This window comes from Alosa pseudoharengus, unplaced genomic scaffold, assembly GCF_046254945.1.
Source record: "Alosa pseudoharengus isolate Yale_2024_CS ecotype anadromous, Long Island Sound unplaced genomic scaffold, YU_APseudo_1.1 YU_APseudo_1.1_scf_3, whole genome shotgun sequence".
Taxonomy (NCBI): Eukaryota; Metazoa; Chordata; class Actinopteri; order Clupeiformes; family Clupeidae; genus Alosa; species Alosa pseudoharengus.
In genome coordinates, this window is record NW_027468718.1 from 30,183,881 (window position 1) to 30,200,174 (window position 16,294).

Consider the following 16,294-nt stretch of genomic DNA (forward strand, 5'->3'; position numbering starts at 1 on the left):
TTGAGCTCTTTGGTCTTCAATAATTCTGTTAACAGGACTTGCCGGAAATTGTGGTAACATATGAATTTGTTGATTATATGCTAGCCTAATGCTGCCCACTACAGCTAAGTCTGCCTTCATCCATGAATTGTGATGAACAATCTACAGAGAGTAGCTCAGTGCAATTAACACACACATTGGATAGCATCTTAATAGATGGCATGGCAGGAAAAGTGACATAAACTGTTGCCAAGATCTGGCAGAATGCTTCTTTGAAAATGTTGAAAGTAAGGCACGAGGCTACAATGACATATACTTATTATTTAACAACAATACCATCACAAACTCCATGAAAGACAGGACAAGACAGGTCCATACAATTGGAAAAGCACATGATGAGGGATGAAAAATACAAGACTCCACACCAATCAAAGACTTTAAAGCTTTCCTGGGATTGAAGGAAACCAAAGCCAACCTCGTCCTCTACCTTGCTCATAAAGCTGTTGAACTATGTAAACTGCCAGTCACAGTTCACACGTACACAAAGGTGGCAGTAGCAGTAAGTCATTTTGGCAAAACCCCACATATCTACACATGTCACACAGATGTCTTGGTGCTTGCCCTTCGCAGGGTACCAGACATCAACAAAGACGGTCTCATTATCATGGCCACTGGAGAACGTCGACAAAAGATACATCTCAGCCTAGAAATTTTGACGTACCCTAGCGGCAGCAAATGTAATTTGCAGCCAGGGTAGTCTAGCAACTCTCCGTTGGCTTGTGAGGTGGAAAAACCAAACTTCGGTCAGGCCAATCACATCGTGTATAGAGTCGGTGGACCTATCGGGTATCCTATCCTATCAGGAAATTGAAAGTCAACCGTTTATCCCGCCATTTACTGTTTATCCCGTGGGAAAGGAAAGGTTTCTGTTTCAAGTCAAACAAGTCATGATGGTGTCATTAACACACTTTGTAGGCTTGTAGTAGGTCCTCATCCATCTCCAGACGTGTTAGCTGGATGTGAGAAATTTGTGTGTCAGCTCCTCAAAACATGGTTTTCAAACAGCTAAACCCTTCGGTGGAACATGTTTAAAACTCTAAAACCCAACCAGGGAGTGGAAAAACTCGGGAACTAGGGGAATCCTTTCCCTATGATTGCCCTACCATTGCCTATTGCTGTCCCCATGCTCAGATTCCTGCCCGCGCAGCCTAGCGACCTAATTCCTATGGACAATTCATCCCCTACACTGGACTATTTGAACACTAAATAGGATTCATGTATTATCATACTGGTTATGTAACCATCCACCCACTTTGTAACATATACCTCAGGTGGCTCTAAATACCATGTTCTATTCTCTGTATATAGACCTTACTGTCCTGTAACTGACCCCAGGCAGATGGGTCAGGCCCTTGAGTCGTGGATCTGCTTGAGGTTTCATCCTATATGTTTCTCCATTTCTTGGGAGTTTTTCTTCGCCCCTGTCTGAATGTTTAACACTCTGTAAAGCGCCATGAGACATGTGTAATGTTTTGACGCTCTATAAGTGAAATTAAATGGAAAATCTGAGAGCACACAGGCAAGCAAATGTTTGGGCACAAGCTACAGTTCCTGCTCCAAAGATTCATGACTCACTATCACTAGGATGGAGACAAATTGTTGATGGGCAATGGGCTCCTGTTCTGTCAAAACTTCCACCAGCACCAGAGGCTGTTGTGGAACTTGTGAAGTGTTGTTGTCTTGCCAGCCAATGCAGTAGAAGGTGTTCTTGCAAGAGTAACAACTTACCATTCACGCAACTTTGCAGGTGTGAAGGCTCTGAGGAGATGTGCACCAATATTAAAAAGACAGTGACAGTGGTAAGGATAAATACTTGAGTGACAATGACAATGTTTTGTTGAACTCTTCAATAATGAAACAAGATGCAGATTTTTTTCTTTTTTTCCCATTTTTTTCTCCAATTGTTTTGGGAAATGATGAAATACATCTTTTGAAAATAGTCTGTATCTCACTTGTCTACCTTATTAGGTGTATATATATCAAAAAGTTGACCACTTTAAGCCTTTATATTATTTTTCCGCATATATTGTCCGACATCTTGAATTTTGGCAGTGAAAATGAAGAAACAGGTTGTTTTGTATTCAATGGGGTCCTAGCAAGTAAAACATCACCAGTTGCAAAAATCTTTATGAACCGTTCGTAAAATTACACGATTCCCCTAACTAGTCGCCACCACCTGGCCAACCAGGAAATGTCCCAGAAATAGGCAATACCTTAACTGATTGATCTGAAACTTTACAAAATATTAAATATCATTATTGTGAGGATATTCACATGTGTAATTTCCATGCCTAACATAGCGCCACCATCTGGCCAACCAAAAAGTGTATCAGAAATGTTCTTTGCTTAAAATGAATGGTCTGAAATTTCTCAGGTTAATATGATTATGATGACACCCAATGGGCCTGCCTTGCATTGTGCCCCCACCTGGCCAAGCAAGTAAATGTGCCAGAAAATAACATGCAAAAACAAATAGCACAAGCATCAAATATGTACATTTCACAAACGGACCACGTCGGTGCTTTGTTGGATTCTGCAATGTCACGGGTTGCGGCCTGCAGGTGCTCGGGCCCGCTATTGCCACTTGCGGCTTTATTTACTATTATTATAACTGTTAATCTTTTCTTTTTCTTTCTTTTAAGCACATTGAGTGACATTCTGTGTCTGATAATGTGCTATGAACTTGAACTCCACAGATCAGTGAATCTTTGTTTAGTGGGTATGGCTTCCCAATTTTGTCAGATCACTTTGTGTTACTGGTTCCCTACACACATCACAGTAACTTGTAGATGTGGTTGAAGACCACATGGTGTCCATTTTGTTGTAGTGGCAGATCACTTTGGTTGGGTCTTTGTGTGTTGCAATTGTATTTGTTCTACTTGTGTTGACCCTTTTGGTTGTGACTGTTGCACTCCACTTTTGTGTTGATCTCCTTTGTTGCTGTATGTATTATAGGAATGCAGTAATGTTTGTTTTGTTTGTTCTGTTCACCTCATGGTAGGTTGCCATTTTGACTAGTGGTCGTGGCAACCACTTGTATGGCTACTTATTTGACTGCTCAATTTAAATCCGGTGGCAGCACCTTAATTGGCCCATGTTTGTAAGATCTCGTTTGAACCAACTTGGCCCTAGTTAACACCTCTTAAGTCAGCGGCAGTCCCAAATTGTTTTTGATTTTTATTACAAATCGTTTGCTAGAGGTTGTCTCCTTTGTGTGGCTATTATGCCTTAGTAATGTCAGACTGTTTGTTATCTGTATTCGTCCACATGGCCACAAGTTGTGGTTCATTTTGTTTGGTGGACTGAGTTTTGGTCTGTGCATTGAATACATTTGTATGTAAGCATATAGCTTTGTCTGGAGTTTTTGCAATTGTGTGAAGTTCCCTGATGGGACTCCGGTAGATTGTTTGTCTGTCTGTATTTTTCATACTGATGGTGGTGGCATGTTTTCTGCGCTTTTGTAGCTCAGGTTTAGTTACAAGAACACTCAAAAGAAAACCATGGTCTGATGACTCCTGACTGTAAACAAAAGACAATAAGGTTTTGTGAGTCTTCTCGAGTCTTCTACACTCCCTGGGCCTGTTTCTAATAACATGCAATAACCCGCCACCAAACACCACCCGCTCAGATAAATAGAAATAAAGGATAAGTGCTTTACAGACAACCTGTGTATGTGAGTGCTAACTTAACGAAAGTACAATTCAAACAAAGGGAAAATGGCGAGGCGAGGACGCAGTGCCACGCTTCCAGCAGTTCAGCTCTGTGAGGGGCGAGAGTGAGGAACGAAAAGAGAGGCCTCCTCCTTGGACGCGGCCGTCTTATATAGGCCCTGCCCTGCCCCGCAATCGGCCCACACTCGGGATGACCTAAAGAGGGAGACACACAAGACAACCCACGCGCCACAGCGCGTAGTAGAGATGTTTTTAAGAGCTGTTGAAGCTAACTGAAACTATCAACGTTTCATTTGTCACCCTGGAGGGTAGATCAATGTGATCAGAGTCCACTGAATTTTAAAGATTCTTGATGGCTTAGAGATTTCACAGCACAATAGTTATTAGAAGAAACTTAAAATGTGGGATTATAATACATCAAAACCAGTGTTTTTTGGTATTTTGATGTTTTGGAAGCATACTTCTACTTTATCATTTTAAAATGGTAAGAATAAATAAAAATGCTTTGCTTTTACAAGGGGTGAAATATTTTATTGACACACGATTGTTACATCAGCTTTAGCAAACATGCCATGCCTAACAGGAATCCATGATGCGCCTCATGCTCTGGAACCTCATGTTGCTCATTCCCATCTCCCTGAAGCTTCTGTACTCGCCAGGCCTCATGTACATCATTCTGCCTCTGAAGTGGGGCTGCTCATACATGAGCCAGTGGCCATCCATAACATGGCAGGACTGGCAGTCAGACATACGGTAGCGGTCCTGGATGGAGTCACAGTCATCATTCAGCTCCATCATCTGACCACCGAAGTTCTCCCTCTCGTAGATCCTCATTCTGTACTGTCCTTTGTGCTGTTTTGGAGATGAGTAGTTGTTTTACATTAAGGATGTATTACTTTAATCATGTAGATGGAAATGACTGAATATAGATTGTTTTAAAAGATTACCATGGGGATGTTGCGGCAGGATCTGATGCAGTCGCTCATGCCCATCATGCGCATGTAGTCAGAGTACTCGCCCCTCCTCATGAAGTACTGGTTACCCATGAAGTTGGGACGGTCATAGACCATGAAGCAGCCGCTCTCCACCCTGCAGGAGTGGCAGCGGCTGAGGTAGGAAGACATGTCGGGACAGTCAGTGGTGGTCTCATAGAACCGACCCTGGAAGTTCCTGTCCTCGTAGAAGATGATCTGAACAAGACAAAATAGCTTGCTTGAATATGGATAAAATGTTAAACATCTGAATATAAATGTTAAACATAGCCTAACTGAATTGCTGTGACATTAGCTAGTGTTTTTACAGTATATTATTACTTGGCCGATAATGTTTATTTCTGACCAATGGCTGCAATTGAAAGTATCCTACCACTGGATTTAGTTTAACTAATGTAACTTAACGTACAACAAAATGTATAAACCAATTTTTGAATAAAAATAATTTGCAAAAAGACTACTGTTTCAACCCTGGGAACTCAACTCACCTTTCCGTGCATGGTTGCGGTTATTCTGAGCTTGACTGTACCGATTATGGGGCTGCGGTCTGTTTTATACCTAATGTGACACCCAGAGAATTGATGGTCCCATTGTATCAAAGGCCTTAGTCAGCTGCATGCTATAGTAAATCCTACTGTTTGTCACTATAGACAAGAAAGGGTTATTATTCCAAGCCCTGTGACGGAGTAAAAGAGAATTTTCTGCTCTAAACACCATTTTAGGGAAGACATACCATTTCCCCCATAACACACAAAATCTGTACAAAGACATACATTTTTATGTACCCTTGAAGCTGGGCATATGTATGATCACAGTGACAGGCAAGTATAGAAACATTGACTTGTATTGATTGTAATTTATATGTGACATGAATTGATCTACCCATCTAACAAAGAAATGCTGATCACCTTTTGACCTAACAACTTGTAGCAGTGGAACCTTTATTTGCTCAAGCAACAACATGGCATTACAATATATCTTTGAAGTTGTTTTGCAAAGTTGGAAAGATTGTCTCACACACAACCTAAAGTTGTGTATTTATGAAAACACACACACCCTTTGAAGCTCATTTTCAGTTAAATTATTCAGGGCCATTAGTTAGATTTTGTCATGATATTTTAATACCGTAAAACTTCAAATAATAGCCGAGTCCCAAATAGACGCCTGTCTCTTTTAAACGCCTGGCGTGGCTACAGGTTAAAAGCCGGTCTCCAATAGAGGTCTGGTCTGTTTTTTAGTTTCGGGTTGTATTTAATCTTCTAAAACCCGTCATGTTGTTTGTTTAAAGCCGAATTCACACCAAAGATTCGCAATGACACAAAAGCGTTGCTGAAAGGAGGTTGCAGCGGTGTGAATTAGATGTTGCACGTCGTTGCAAGCCGTCACAATACATTCACCATGTCTAGTCACAGTTGCAAGGTTTTAGAATGTTGCATCAAGTTGCTGGTAGAATGTTGCAGCTCATCTCGTCGTGAATCATCTGATGTGAATTGGACTTAAGTATGGTGTAGACTGCGCACGCTAACGTTATGATTGCCAATGTCCGGCAATTACCGGACAACGCAAACCCTGCACTACATATAGGCAGTGGCGTGCACAGACATTTTGGGGGGCAGGTGCTCAGGAGGGGGGGAGGGGGCACTTTTTAGCGCACGTGAAATACTTAATTATAAAAAAATAATTACACGCACATGTTGAATGAAATTTGACTTGTGCTGCAATTAGTAAATCAATATACAATTAAGACAATAAAGAGACCAAAATCTGTTAATTTATGTTGCCTAACAAAACCTATACAACAGAAAACGTTCGTCTTAACACATAGATTTGCAACTGCAAACTCTACCGAAATTATTTGTAGCCTATGTGGTCATCCTCACGTTAACGTCATTGACTTGGGCTACAGCGTAAAATTTAATCAGGTGACCAGTCGGCTAAAAATGCTTAGTTGTTTGATGCTGTATGACAGTGTTTCCCAAACTTTTTTTCTGGGGACTCACTTTTTAAAAATGACAGACCATCGCGACCCATTTCACTTCAGATCTAACATGCAACCACCAATATTGTTTTAGGCCACAGGTTCTCAAACTTTTATATGCCCCCCCCCCCCTAACCATTCTACACTGCCATATGTATACGTAATAGCGCCTAGGTCTGTCCCACTACTATTACAGGGATTGGTGATTGTAATGGTAAACTGACTGACTCAGTTTAACACAACTCTGCAATCTCAATTACACATTAAACAATGTTAAATATTTTTAAATATAGCAAAGCAGTTTTGTACAAACACACAACCTCAGGTTTTCCTCATCCTGCTTTGAACACAGTTGTGTTGCATTTTGAGCACCATCAGCGTGGAAAGTTACCTAAAAGATAACGTTTTAATGCGCAACCGAGAGTTTGGGGATATTCTTGCGTTCTACGCAATCATCAATCTTCAACATAGTAAGCTGTTCCTGTATATCTAAAGAGAGATGTTGTACTAGGCTGCGTTGCGTTGCAGACAAATGGATCCATAACAGCGTTAATTCCGATGTAAACATAGCAAATAACTCAAGTCGTTATATTGCACCCTATTACTGGAGGTTTCTTTGGAAAGTTGAATCCGCATGTTAAACGTTTGCTTGTTTATAGGCCTATACTAAGGCTGTGTATTGGTGTTGGGACAAGCTATGTTGTAAGACTGTGAAATGAATACATTTCAGAATAAGAGGAATACGCAATAGCCAAAAGATAATAGAGTTTGCGAGGTGGAAAACAAGAGGAAATAATAGCTTTTAAAATGTCCATTTAAATTGTAGCCTTATATAATGCATTGGTGTGCATTTTAAATCCGAAATAATAAGGAATGTGAGGAGGCTGCTATTAACTTTAAAGAGTGCATCTACAATCGAAACTATCAGCCTATGACGCAAATTGAATAGCCATGCCCGGTATACGGATGTCTGCTTTAGTTGACAGCATGGTAACTAGATTTTAATCGGTCAACGGAAGCTGTCCGTTAATGTTCATGCTCATTGCTGATTCATGTCCCTTGCATTTTGCAACTGCGAGGTCCATAGCAGGCGCCCCACAGAAATGTTTCCATTTGCGAGTGAGATGAACGCTGCCCCCTCTGCGACGCGTTCGCCCCCAGTTTCAGAGATATTCTAGAGCCGTCACTGTGGTAAACAAACTATATCCTAATAGAAAACTGATAGCTTTCCAGGTTAAATGGTATAAGCTAGGCCTATTACCCGTGGGTCGCGACCCAGTCTTTGGGAACCAATGCTGTATGAGACATTTTACTGCACAGTAAAATGATTACACGTTGGGCTTAGAGGGCAAACTGTACGATTTTACTTGATCTGTAAGAAAATAAAGAGACCAAACAGTAGGCTACGAGGAGTTATAGTGGGCTACTGACTGACATTACATGAATGCAGATGGGCAGTAATGGGGAACTTCCCGTTTCTTCTGTCACAAATGAATTGTTGCCTAACAAAACATATACAACAGAAAACGTTCTTCTTAACACATACATTTGCAAAATCTACCGAAATTATTTGTATGTGGTCGTCACGTTATCTGTCATTGATTTGGGCTACAGCGTAAAACTTTATCTAGCTTCATCTAACTATTTTATCAGGTGACCAGTCGGCAAAAATGCTTGTTTGGTGCTGAATGAGACATTTTACTGCACAACAAAATTATTACATGTTGGGCTTAGAGGGCAAACTGTAAGATTTTGCTTGATCTGTATGTTACCTGGCTGATGGGGCACGGGAGAAGCAGCCTGTCAGCGACCATGCCTGCTATCTGAAGACGCTTACGTGCCCTGCGCGCGACCGCGCGAGTTCACGTGACAAAGGAAGAGAGATAGGTCGGGTGTGCGTGCGCAAGGAGGTGGCTCATTTCGGGACATTGTTTCAGTCGTTTTTAATGGCTCAGGCTTTCAAAAGATCATTTCAAAACCGACCTCAGTAAAATCTTAATAATATTAATAATAAAAAAAGAAGAAAAAAACAAGTTTCAAAAGGGCATTTTCGTTGATAAAGGGCAAACTTCCTAGTGCTTTAGCACCACCTAGTGTCTATGTATGCACGCCTATGCATATAGGCTTGGGCTACTCAGTTCGTCTTAACATGTCTGTTCTTTGCCACTCGTGAGTGTCTCGCAGTCTATGATACCTGCATAGTGTTTTGGGGTATCATTGATGAAGACATTTGAAGATGAGGAAGAGGTTGAGTAAGATAGTGAGGAAATATATAGGCCTAAGTAACAAGCTTATGATACAAGGGGTACAAGGAAGTTTATTGTCACATGCATATAGTTACTGGAAGTAAGACAATTTCTAAAGTTTTTATACATTTGTAAGATTAGTCGTGTAAGCTAAGCCACATGTTCCTTACTCTGCTCTTACCTTTTAGGCCTATTATCACCCGGAGAGAAGACATACTCTTTTCTGATTGGCTGGTGAGGTGGCTATTAATTCTGAATAACGGGACACCTCTGAAGTAGATCTGGTAAAAAAAGTGCTATCACTTTTCGGGCCAAAGAAAGTTCTATAACAATTTTCTTCAGAAATATGTCACCTTTTTCAGCCCTTCTGCTTCTTCATTTTAGCTCTTGGGGAGCCTTGTCTATCTTGTTCTTGTTGAACTCTAAAGTTCCTACCAACTGCCCCTCATACCATTTAAGTCCTTTACAGTTATTTCTGAAAAACCTTTCCTTGTTTTATCCTTGATATTTTCATGCCCATGTGGAGAACTCCAATATTGACACAACATAGTGTCAAAAACAGTGGATACCAAATGTGTACCAAAAGTAAGTTTATAATACCCTTAATGCGACACACCCAGGCCCATCCAGATTGACAGCTGGCCCACGCCCACCCACTCACAGATTAATAATATATTCAGATTAGTGCTGTCAAAATAACCCATTCATTTTGATTAATTAATCATGAAAAAACTAATGCATTAAAAAAAAAAAATAATACTGCTTAATCGTATTCCATAGTGACCTTTGACCAAGTGCAGTTCTAGTCACAGTGACTGTAGTGACTCAAGGACGAGAAAGTGCTGTTTGGTCCAGTGAATGGAACATTTACTTTAAAAAAAACGCCAAGATGGAACTGTTGACTGGAGCGTCGGTCTCTGCAAAGCAACCCAAAGGTACGAGCTAGCACACCCCTTTATGATAAATAATAGCCTAAATAACGCTAGCAGCCAGCCTTGTCAAGACACTCCTGACCAGGCGTTCACACACAAACTTACTGTTCAGGCTAGTTACTCTACCTATGACAGACTAACTAACTGACTAATTCATTGACAGTGAGTGGAAACTTCAGTCATTTGCATTTAGGCTACCATGCTAAAAACTGACACCAGGCACTACGCTAACTAGATGTACCGCAGAGCGGTACAAAATATGACCGCCGCCCAGTCCAACACATGTTTTCCACAAAAATAAGTCACGCTGAAAGGCATATATGATTCTAACTGTCTCACTGAATTGCATTATGCACACTCAATTCTCACTGGTATCTGCTAGACAACAAGTACCAGAACATGATTAGTTCATAGATTTCACATGTAATATACATTTTATACAACCCCACCCCCATCTTGCCTGTTCATAATTCTGAGAAATTGTTGAATTGTGTGCATGTGTGCGTGTACATGTTTATGTGTGTGTGTGGGTGGGTGTGTGTGCGTGCATGTGCAAGTGCTTGTGTGTTTGCCTGTTTATGTGCCTGTGTGTGTGCATGTGCATGCATGCGTATATACCGTAAAACTCCAAATAATAGCCCGGGCTTTTATTTTCCCAAATCGCCAAACTGCACCGGCTAGTATTAGAGACATGCGTCTATATGAGACAGGCCTTTAATTCCCTTTACACAAAACTTTTCCTCTGCAAAGATGGAAAATATTATCGAATTAATTATTTCAAACACACTGAATGTCTACCTATATGACTAGGCTATCTGATGACAATTACGGATCATCATTCATTTAGTGTTGAGATGTTGTTCATTGAGTGAGATACAGTAGCCTAAGATCCAAATTGCGGGGATAGCCAGAACAGATGAAACACGTTTTAATTAAAAGTAATCTACAAAGAGATCGTATCACACTGAAAGCTCATATTTTGTCACTAGCAAATAGCCTATATCGGTCCTTTGTCAAATACAGTTGCATTATCAGCCCTGACCAAAACCGTTCAGGAATTATTTATGCAAAAGTGGAACGTGCTTAATGTTTAATTCTCCCTCCTTTTCGGCACGAATGAAACAGCATGAGAGAGCATGAACCATATTGTTTCTCCCGTTTTGTATTTGCCAAATTTGACAACAGTCTACATTCAAATCATAGCCTACTTCCAGGCGCGCGGGAACATATTTTTGACCAGGGGTTCTGAATAACAAAATAATCATGGATGTCCGACGATTTCTCCCCCAGCATATGATTCGAATTTAGACACCTAAATACGCCATTTCGCCGCCGTGTATGAGTAGGTCTAAGAGTGAGAAGTTTTATAATGCCCTGGGCAGCCACATTCCACTGCAACTATGCACAGCACTTGCCACTCCGACTCATCAATAAAAACTGTGCGCGCACACACCAGTCCCATAGAAGCGCACTTGACTTTACATCATTAACCTATTTCAATAGGTTATATAGCCTGAGAATGTCCGTAGACGGGCTCTGATATAGCCTAGTCTAAGGTATATTCCTTTTCTGACTTCTTTCTCTTTATCGCCATGGCATTTAGAATAAAGAATAACGTTCGCGAACCATTCTGGTTTTGTTGCCAGCATAAAAACAAGCTTACCATCAGCCTATCCGCAAATTTTAAACACAAGGGATGAATTGAACGATGACGAAGTCGGACATATAGGCATAGTTCATATTGGAAAAAAAGTTATACCATTTGGAACTCTTGCTTTTCCCCACCGCAGTCTTTTAATGCCATCTAATCATAACGTGCGCAGTCTGCGCCATACTTAAGGCCAAATCACACCCAAGATTCGCAACGAGATGAGCAGCAACTTGATGCAACATTCTAAAAACTTGCTACTGTGACCAGACATGTGAATGCTTTGCGACGGCTTGTAACGACGTGCAACATCTAATTCATACAGATCAAAACGAAAAGCGATGGTTCCATGCTATCCATGTGGGGTTACATGCCCACCAAGTTTCGTGTACCCCGGTCTTTCAGTGTCCCGGGAATCCTTGTTGGTGTACGGTCACTAAATGTACACATAAATTATTTTATTGTAAGGCCCCCCATGAACGAAAGTCCACGAAACTTGGCATGCATTCGGAGGGTGTCATAATGATCCTACACTTCTAATTTCGTGCAGTTTTGACTATGTTAGGTCACAGATACCTGCGATTACAACACCTCATTTTTACTTTTTTGTGTTTAACTAGGTGGCGCTATACATGAAATGAGTGGTTATGGAATGGGTTGACATGGCCCTTTGAGATCAACATACAAAAAAAAATGGTCCTCCTAAACCCTACGGTTCTCAAGATATTCACAGAAAACTGTGTCTGCCCTCCCCTCCTTTCGGGGGGTCCAGTCCAGCGGGGGGGCTACAGATCAAAACGAAAACAGGAGGTTCCATGCTATCCATGTGGGGTTACATGCCCACCAAGTTTCGTGTACCCCGGTCTTACAGTGTCCCAGGAATCCTTGACGGAAATTTGGACATGCGAAAAAGAAAAATAAATAAATAAATATGACTAAACCTATATGACCGCCGCTTCGCTGCGCGGCGGTCATAATAACTGCGCCCAAGTGAAAATGATAATAAGAGACTAGGGCTGGGACAAAAAATACGTTGATGCAAAATATGCGCGTCGATTCGTTAAGCATAATGTGTTGCGCTAAATATTTTTAATGTTACACCTTCAGTGTTTCCCATACTTTGACTAATCTGTGGCTGGGGGCCACGAAATCATGGAGCTGTGCTTTTCACGCACGCAGCCTTTCCTTGCCCCAGCCACTCTTTCTTGTAACGAGCCCGCTGCCCCTCCTCTGCATGTGCATTTAACAAAATATTCACGATTGAATATAGAAGCATTGCATAGAACACGGCGGGCTAAATTGCTATTAAATCCGCTTAGCATCATGACCATGCTGGGCAAATTTGTTCAAAACTGCTGCATTAAAGTTAACTCTGCTAAGGTCTCATCACAACATAGTACATTGAGGAGACCAAACTAAGTTAAGTTATGCAATCAAGCAGTATCTCAAAGCTAACATTAGAATACTGTTCGGATGTCAAGTTTAGCATGCTTACTTACATCTGCTTAATTTTGTTACTCATGTAGGGATCATTTTATTGACTCTGAATGTTTGCAGATGTAAATGGAAAAGTGTTTTCCAAGACTCAAAAGTGTTTGTCCCAAGGAGAAGTACGAACCGTTATTTGAACTACCGGTGCGTTATGAATTGCATCCACACATCAGCAGCGTTTTAACTGTGTTAATGTTAATTGCAAGGATTCCCTCACGAACGTCGTCTTAAAGTGACAGGCACTCAATTAGACCTATACACTACTGAACTGAGCTGAATGCTACCTCTGACTAAGAATGCATTACTTTGCACTTGTATAGTCTTTTATTTTGGAATCTTAAGAGCAATAAACATATATTCCAATGTTAAGGAATTCATGTTTTTTTCATTCAGATATGTAAATCAACATGTATAAGTTGCTATTAGTCAATTAATGGGGAGATAATCGATAATCGAATCGAATCGAAATCAAATCGGACTGAAAAAATGAATCGTTAGATTAATCGGTGCATCGAAAAAATAATCGCTAGATTAATCTTTTAAAAAAGAATCGTTTATCCCAGCCCTATAAGAGACGTTAAACTTTAAAGTTTATAATGTTGGTTTGGCTATTCATTGATTCACTCATTTGCCAAAGTACTGTAGCGTTCACCGGTATTAAGATACATGCAAGGAAAGTTACTATTCAGTTGTCGTTTTAATTGCATTTGTTGTCGGCCACAATCACGCCTCACAATCTTCTTCACGGAACACACGCACGTCCAAAGATTCTGTTCACACAGGCACTGTTCCCTCAAACACACTCACATTGCCAGAAAGGGGTGGCACCCCAACATTGGCCCAGGTAATACAGCCTATAGTACAGTACACACATTAACATGTCAAAACTTAACATTGCTGAACAATTTAAATTAATTAATCACAGAGTATGTACTGTAATTAATTTTTTCTGGCAAATATTGATTTAATGTTGATTTTCTCTTGACCAATATGTTTGTTCTGACTGAAAATGACTGCCACATGGCTAAAGGTAAGACAATGTGGTAGAAACATGGAATCAAAAGAAGTGTTTCCAAAATTTTTATAAAAAATGGCATGTCCAAGATTATTCATACCCATTTCAAATAATCATTGGAAACATTTGTATTTGCATCACAGCTCTCAAAAATGTTTCTTATAATACCTACCAAGCCTTTCCATGTCTCCACAATGATTCTAGACTGCACCTTTTTAGCAGCAATCCGGGTTTTGAGGCAGGAACTATTATTTGCCATCACTCTGGACTTGTGCTCACTTTTTTGACGGATTGAGGTCTGGACTCTGGCTGAGCCATTCTAAAATGTTTATGTTGTTCTATGTTAACCATTTTTAGCCTTGTTGGGCCTTGATAAGCACAAGTTTGTTTACACGGACAGCGAATAGAAAGCATGCTTGCTGAACTTTATATAAGATGAAGAATGAAAGCATATTGCTTAAATATTTTGATGCCAAGTCTGGATTGTTTTCATCTAGAGGTGAAGCGGGTTTACCTAAAAACTGATGTAGGCTGAAGTTAGGTTAAACATTTGGCTAGTCACTGTAAGGTTAGGTTAGGCTTACAGTACATCGACTGCACAAACAATTAGTTTAGATTTAGATTAAAGTGAGATTACCTACTCATAGGCTACATTATGACAGGGGAGGGCAATCATTTCCCCCAAAGGTCAGAGGATAATTACTTTGATAAAGTAGCCTAAGCCGCGGGCCGCACATTGGACGATTGACTAAAATACAATGCACAAAATGCATTGTGCTAGATGTTAACTGACAAGAAAGTAGCCTGTAGATACATGACGGATTAGCTAGGCTAGGCTACTTTATAGTATTTTAGCTTTGAACTGACAGAAGAAAATGAGATGTCTCCTGTATTGCACACAGGAAATTCAGTCTGGTTTTCTCTGCCAAAAGTTAACTATTTTCAAGCACCTACAGTGTCTTTGTTTCAATGTCTAACTATACGGCTCTGGGTTTGCTTGTCCTCCGAGTTCGTCCTTAACAACGGTTAGGGGGCCTGAAACCGGTCTTTTAATGAATGAGGCCCATTGATTATTCCACCAAAAATAGAGTAGAACTTTTAATATACTGTCCTTTAGGGTCCTACCAAAGTAAGTTGAAAGAAGGAATTGGAAACAGATTTTTCAGTCAGTCAGTGTATACTTGATTGATTTATTATATCAAAATATGTGTCATTGCTTAAAACCAGGAATGCATGATACGCCTCATGCTCATGCACTTCATTCCCATGTTTCTAAAGCTTCTGTACTCTCCAGGAGCCATGTACATCATTTTGCCTCTGAAGTGGGGCTGCTCGTACATGAGCCAGTGGCCATCCATAACATTGCAGGACATGCAGTCAGACATACGGTAACGGTCCATGATGGAGTCACAGTCATCCATCAGCTCGTGCATGGTGCCACCGTAGTTCTCCCTCTCGTAGATCTTCATTCTGTACTGTCCTCTGTGCTGTAGAGTATAGACATTAAAGCTTATGAAGCAATTCACTCCTCACTACACAAGCCTCATGAATCAGTAAAATAAAAAAGAAAATTACCATGGGGATCATGCGGCAGGATCTGATGCAGTCGTTCATGCCCATCATGCTCATGTAGTCTGAATACTCGCCCCTCCTCATGAGGAACTGGTTACCCATGAAGTTGGGACGGTCATAGACCATGAAACAACCCCTCTCGACCTTGCAAGAGTGGCAACGGCCAAGGTAGGAGGACATATCAGCACAGTCGCTCATGCACTCATAGGAGCGACCCTGGAAGTTCCTGTCCTCGTAGAAGATGACCTGAGACATTACAAGAATAAATTAAACAAAGGTAGAATGCCACTTTTATCCTAATTTAAAGGTGCTTTTACTGAAAAGAAATAGATTGTAAATATTTATGAATTCTGGCTTACCTTCCCCATGCCCATCATACCAGTAGTAGTCATTTTTGTTACTACTTCAACTCAGGCTGCTGTAGCTGTGCTGATGGTCTGTGAGTGTTAACCCTTACTTTTATACTCAACAAAACTAAACCAAATTGTGCCCTGTATTGTCTCTAAACCTCTAACTCAGCAACAATGCACAGAGGCCCATGGAAAGGTGAGGGCCTATAGAGAGGCAGAGTGCTTTCTCTACGTTTCCGTTTGAACAGGTTCTGCAGGCTTTTCCCAAGTCTACTTACCAAATCTTCAAAACCACTGTTCTCGCTTAAGCACAGGTTCTGTAAGGCTCCATAATGGGGTGTCTAAAGCCTTAGTTATTTT

General features: G+C 40.8%; 2 protein-coding genes across 2 annotated transcripts; both read right to left on the reverse strand.

Moving 5' to 3' along the window:
* Positions 1-4,286: 4,286 nt before the first annotated feature.
* LOC143100618 (gamma-crystallin M3-like) lies at positions 4,287-5,202 on the reverse strand. Its single transcript, XM_076263983.1, has 3 exons — positions 5,191-5,202; positions 4,658-4,900; positions 4,287-4,562 (listed from the first exon to the last, which is right to left on the reverse strand). Exons 1-3 carry the CDS (start codon positions 5,200-5,202, stop codon positions 4,287-4,289), a joined length of 531 nt encoding a protein of 176 aa, XP_076120098.1.
* A 10,027-nt stretch (positions 5,203-15,229) lies between these two features.
* On the reverse strand, positions 15,230-15,976 carry LOC143100617 (gamma-crystallin M2-like). Its single transcript, XM_076263982.1, has 3 exons — positions 15,944-15,976; positions 15,588-15,830; positions 15,230-15,499 (listed from the first exon to the last, which is right to left on the reverse strand). The coding sequence occupies exons 1-3, from the start codon at positions 15,974-15,976 to the stop codon at positions 15,230-15,232; spliced, it is 546 nt and encodes a 181-aa protein (XP_076120097.1).
* Positions 15,977-16,294: the final 318 nt, after the last annotated feature.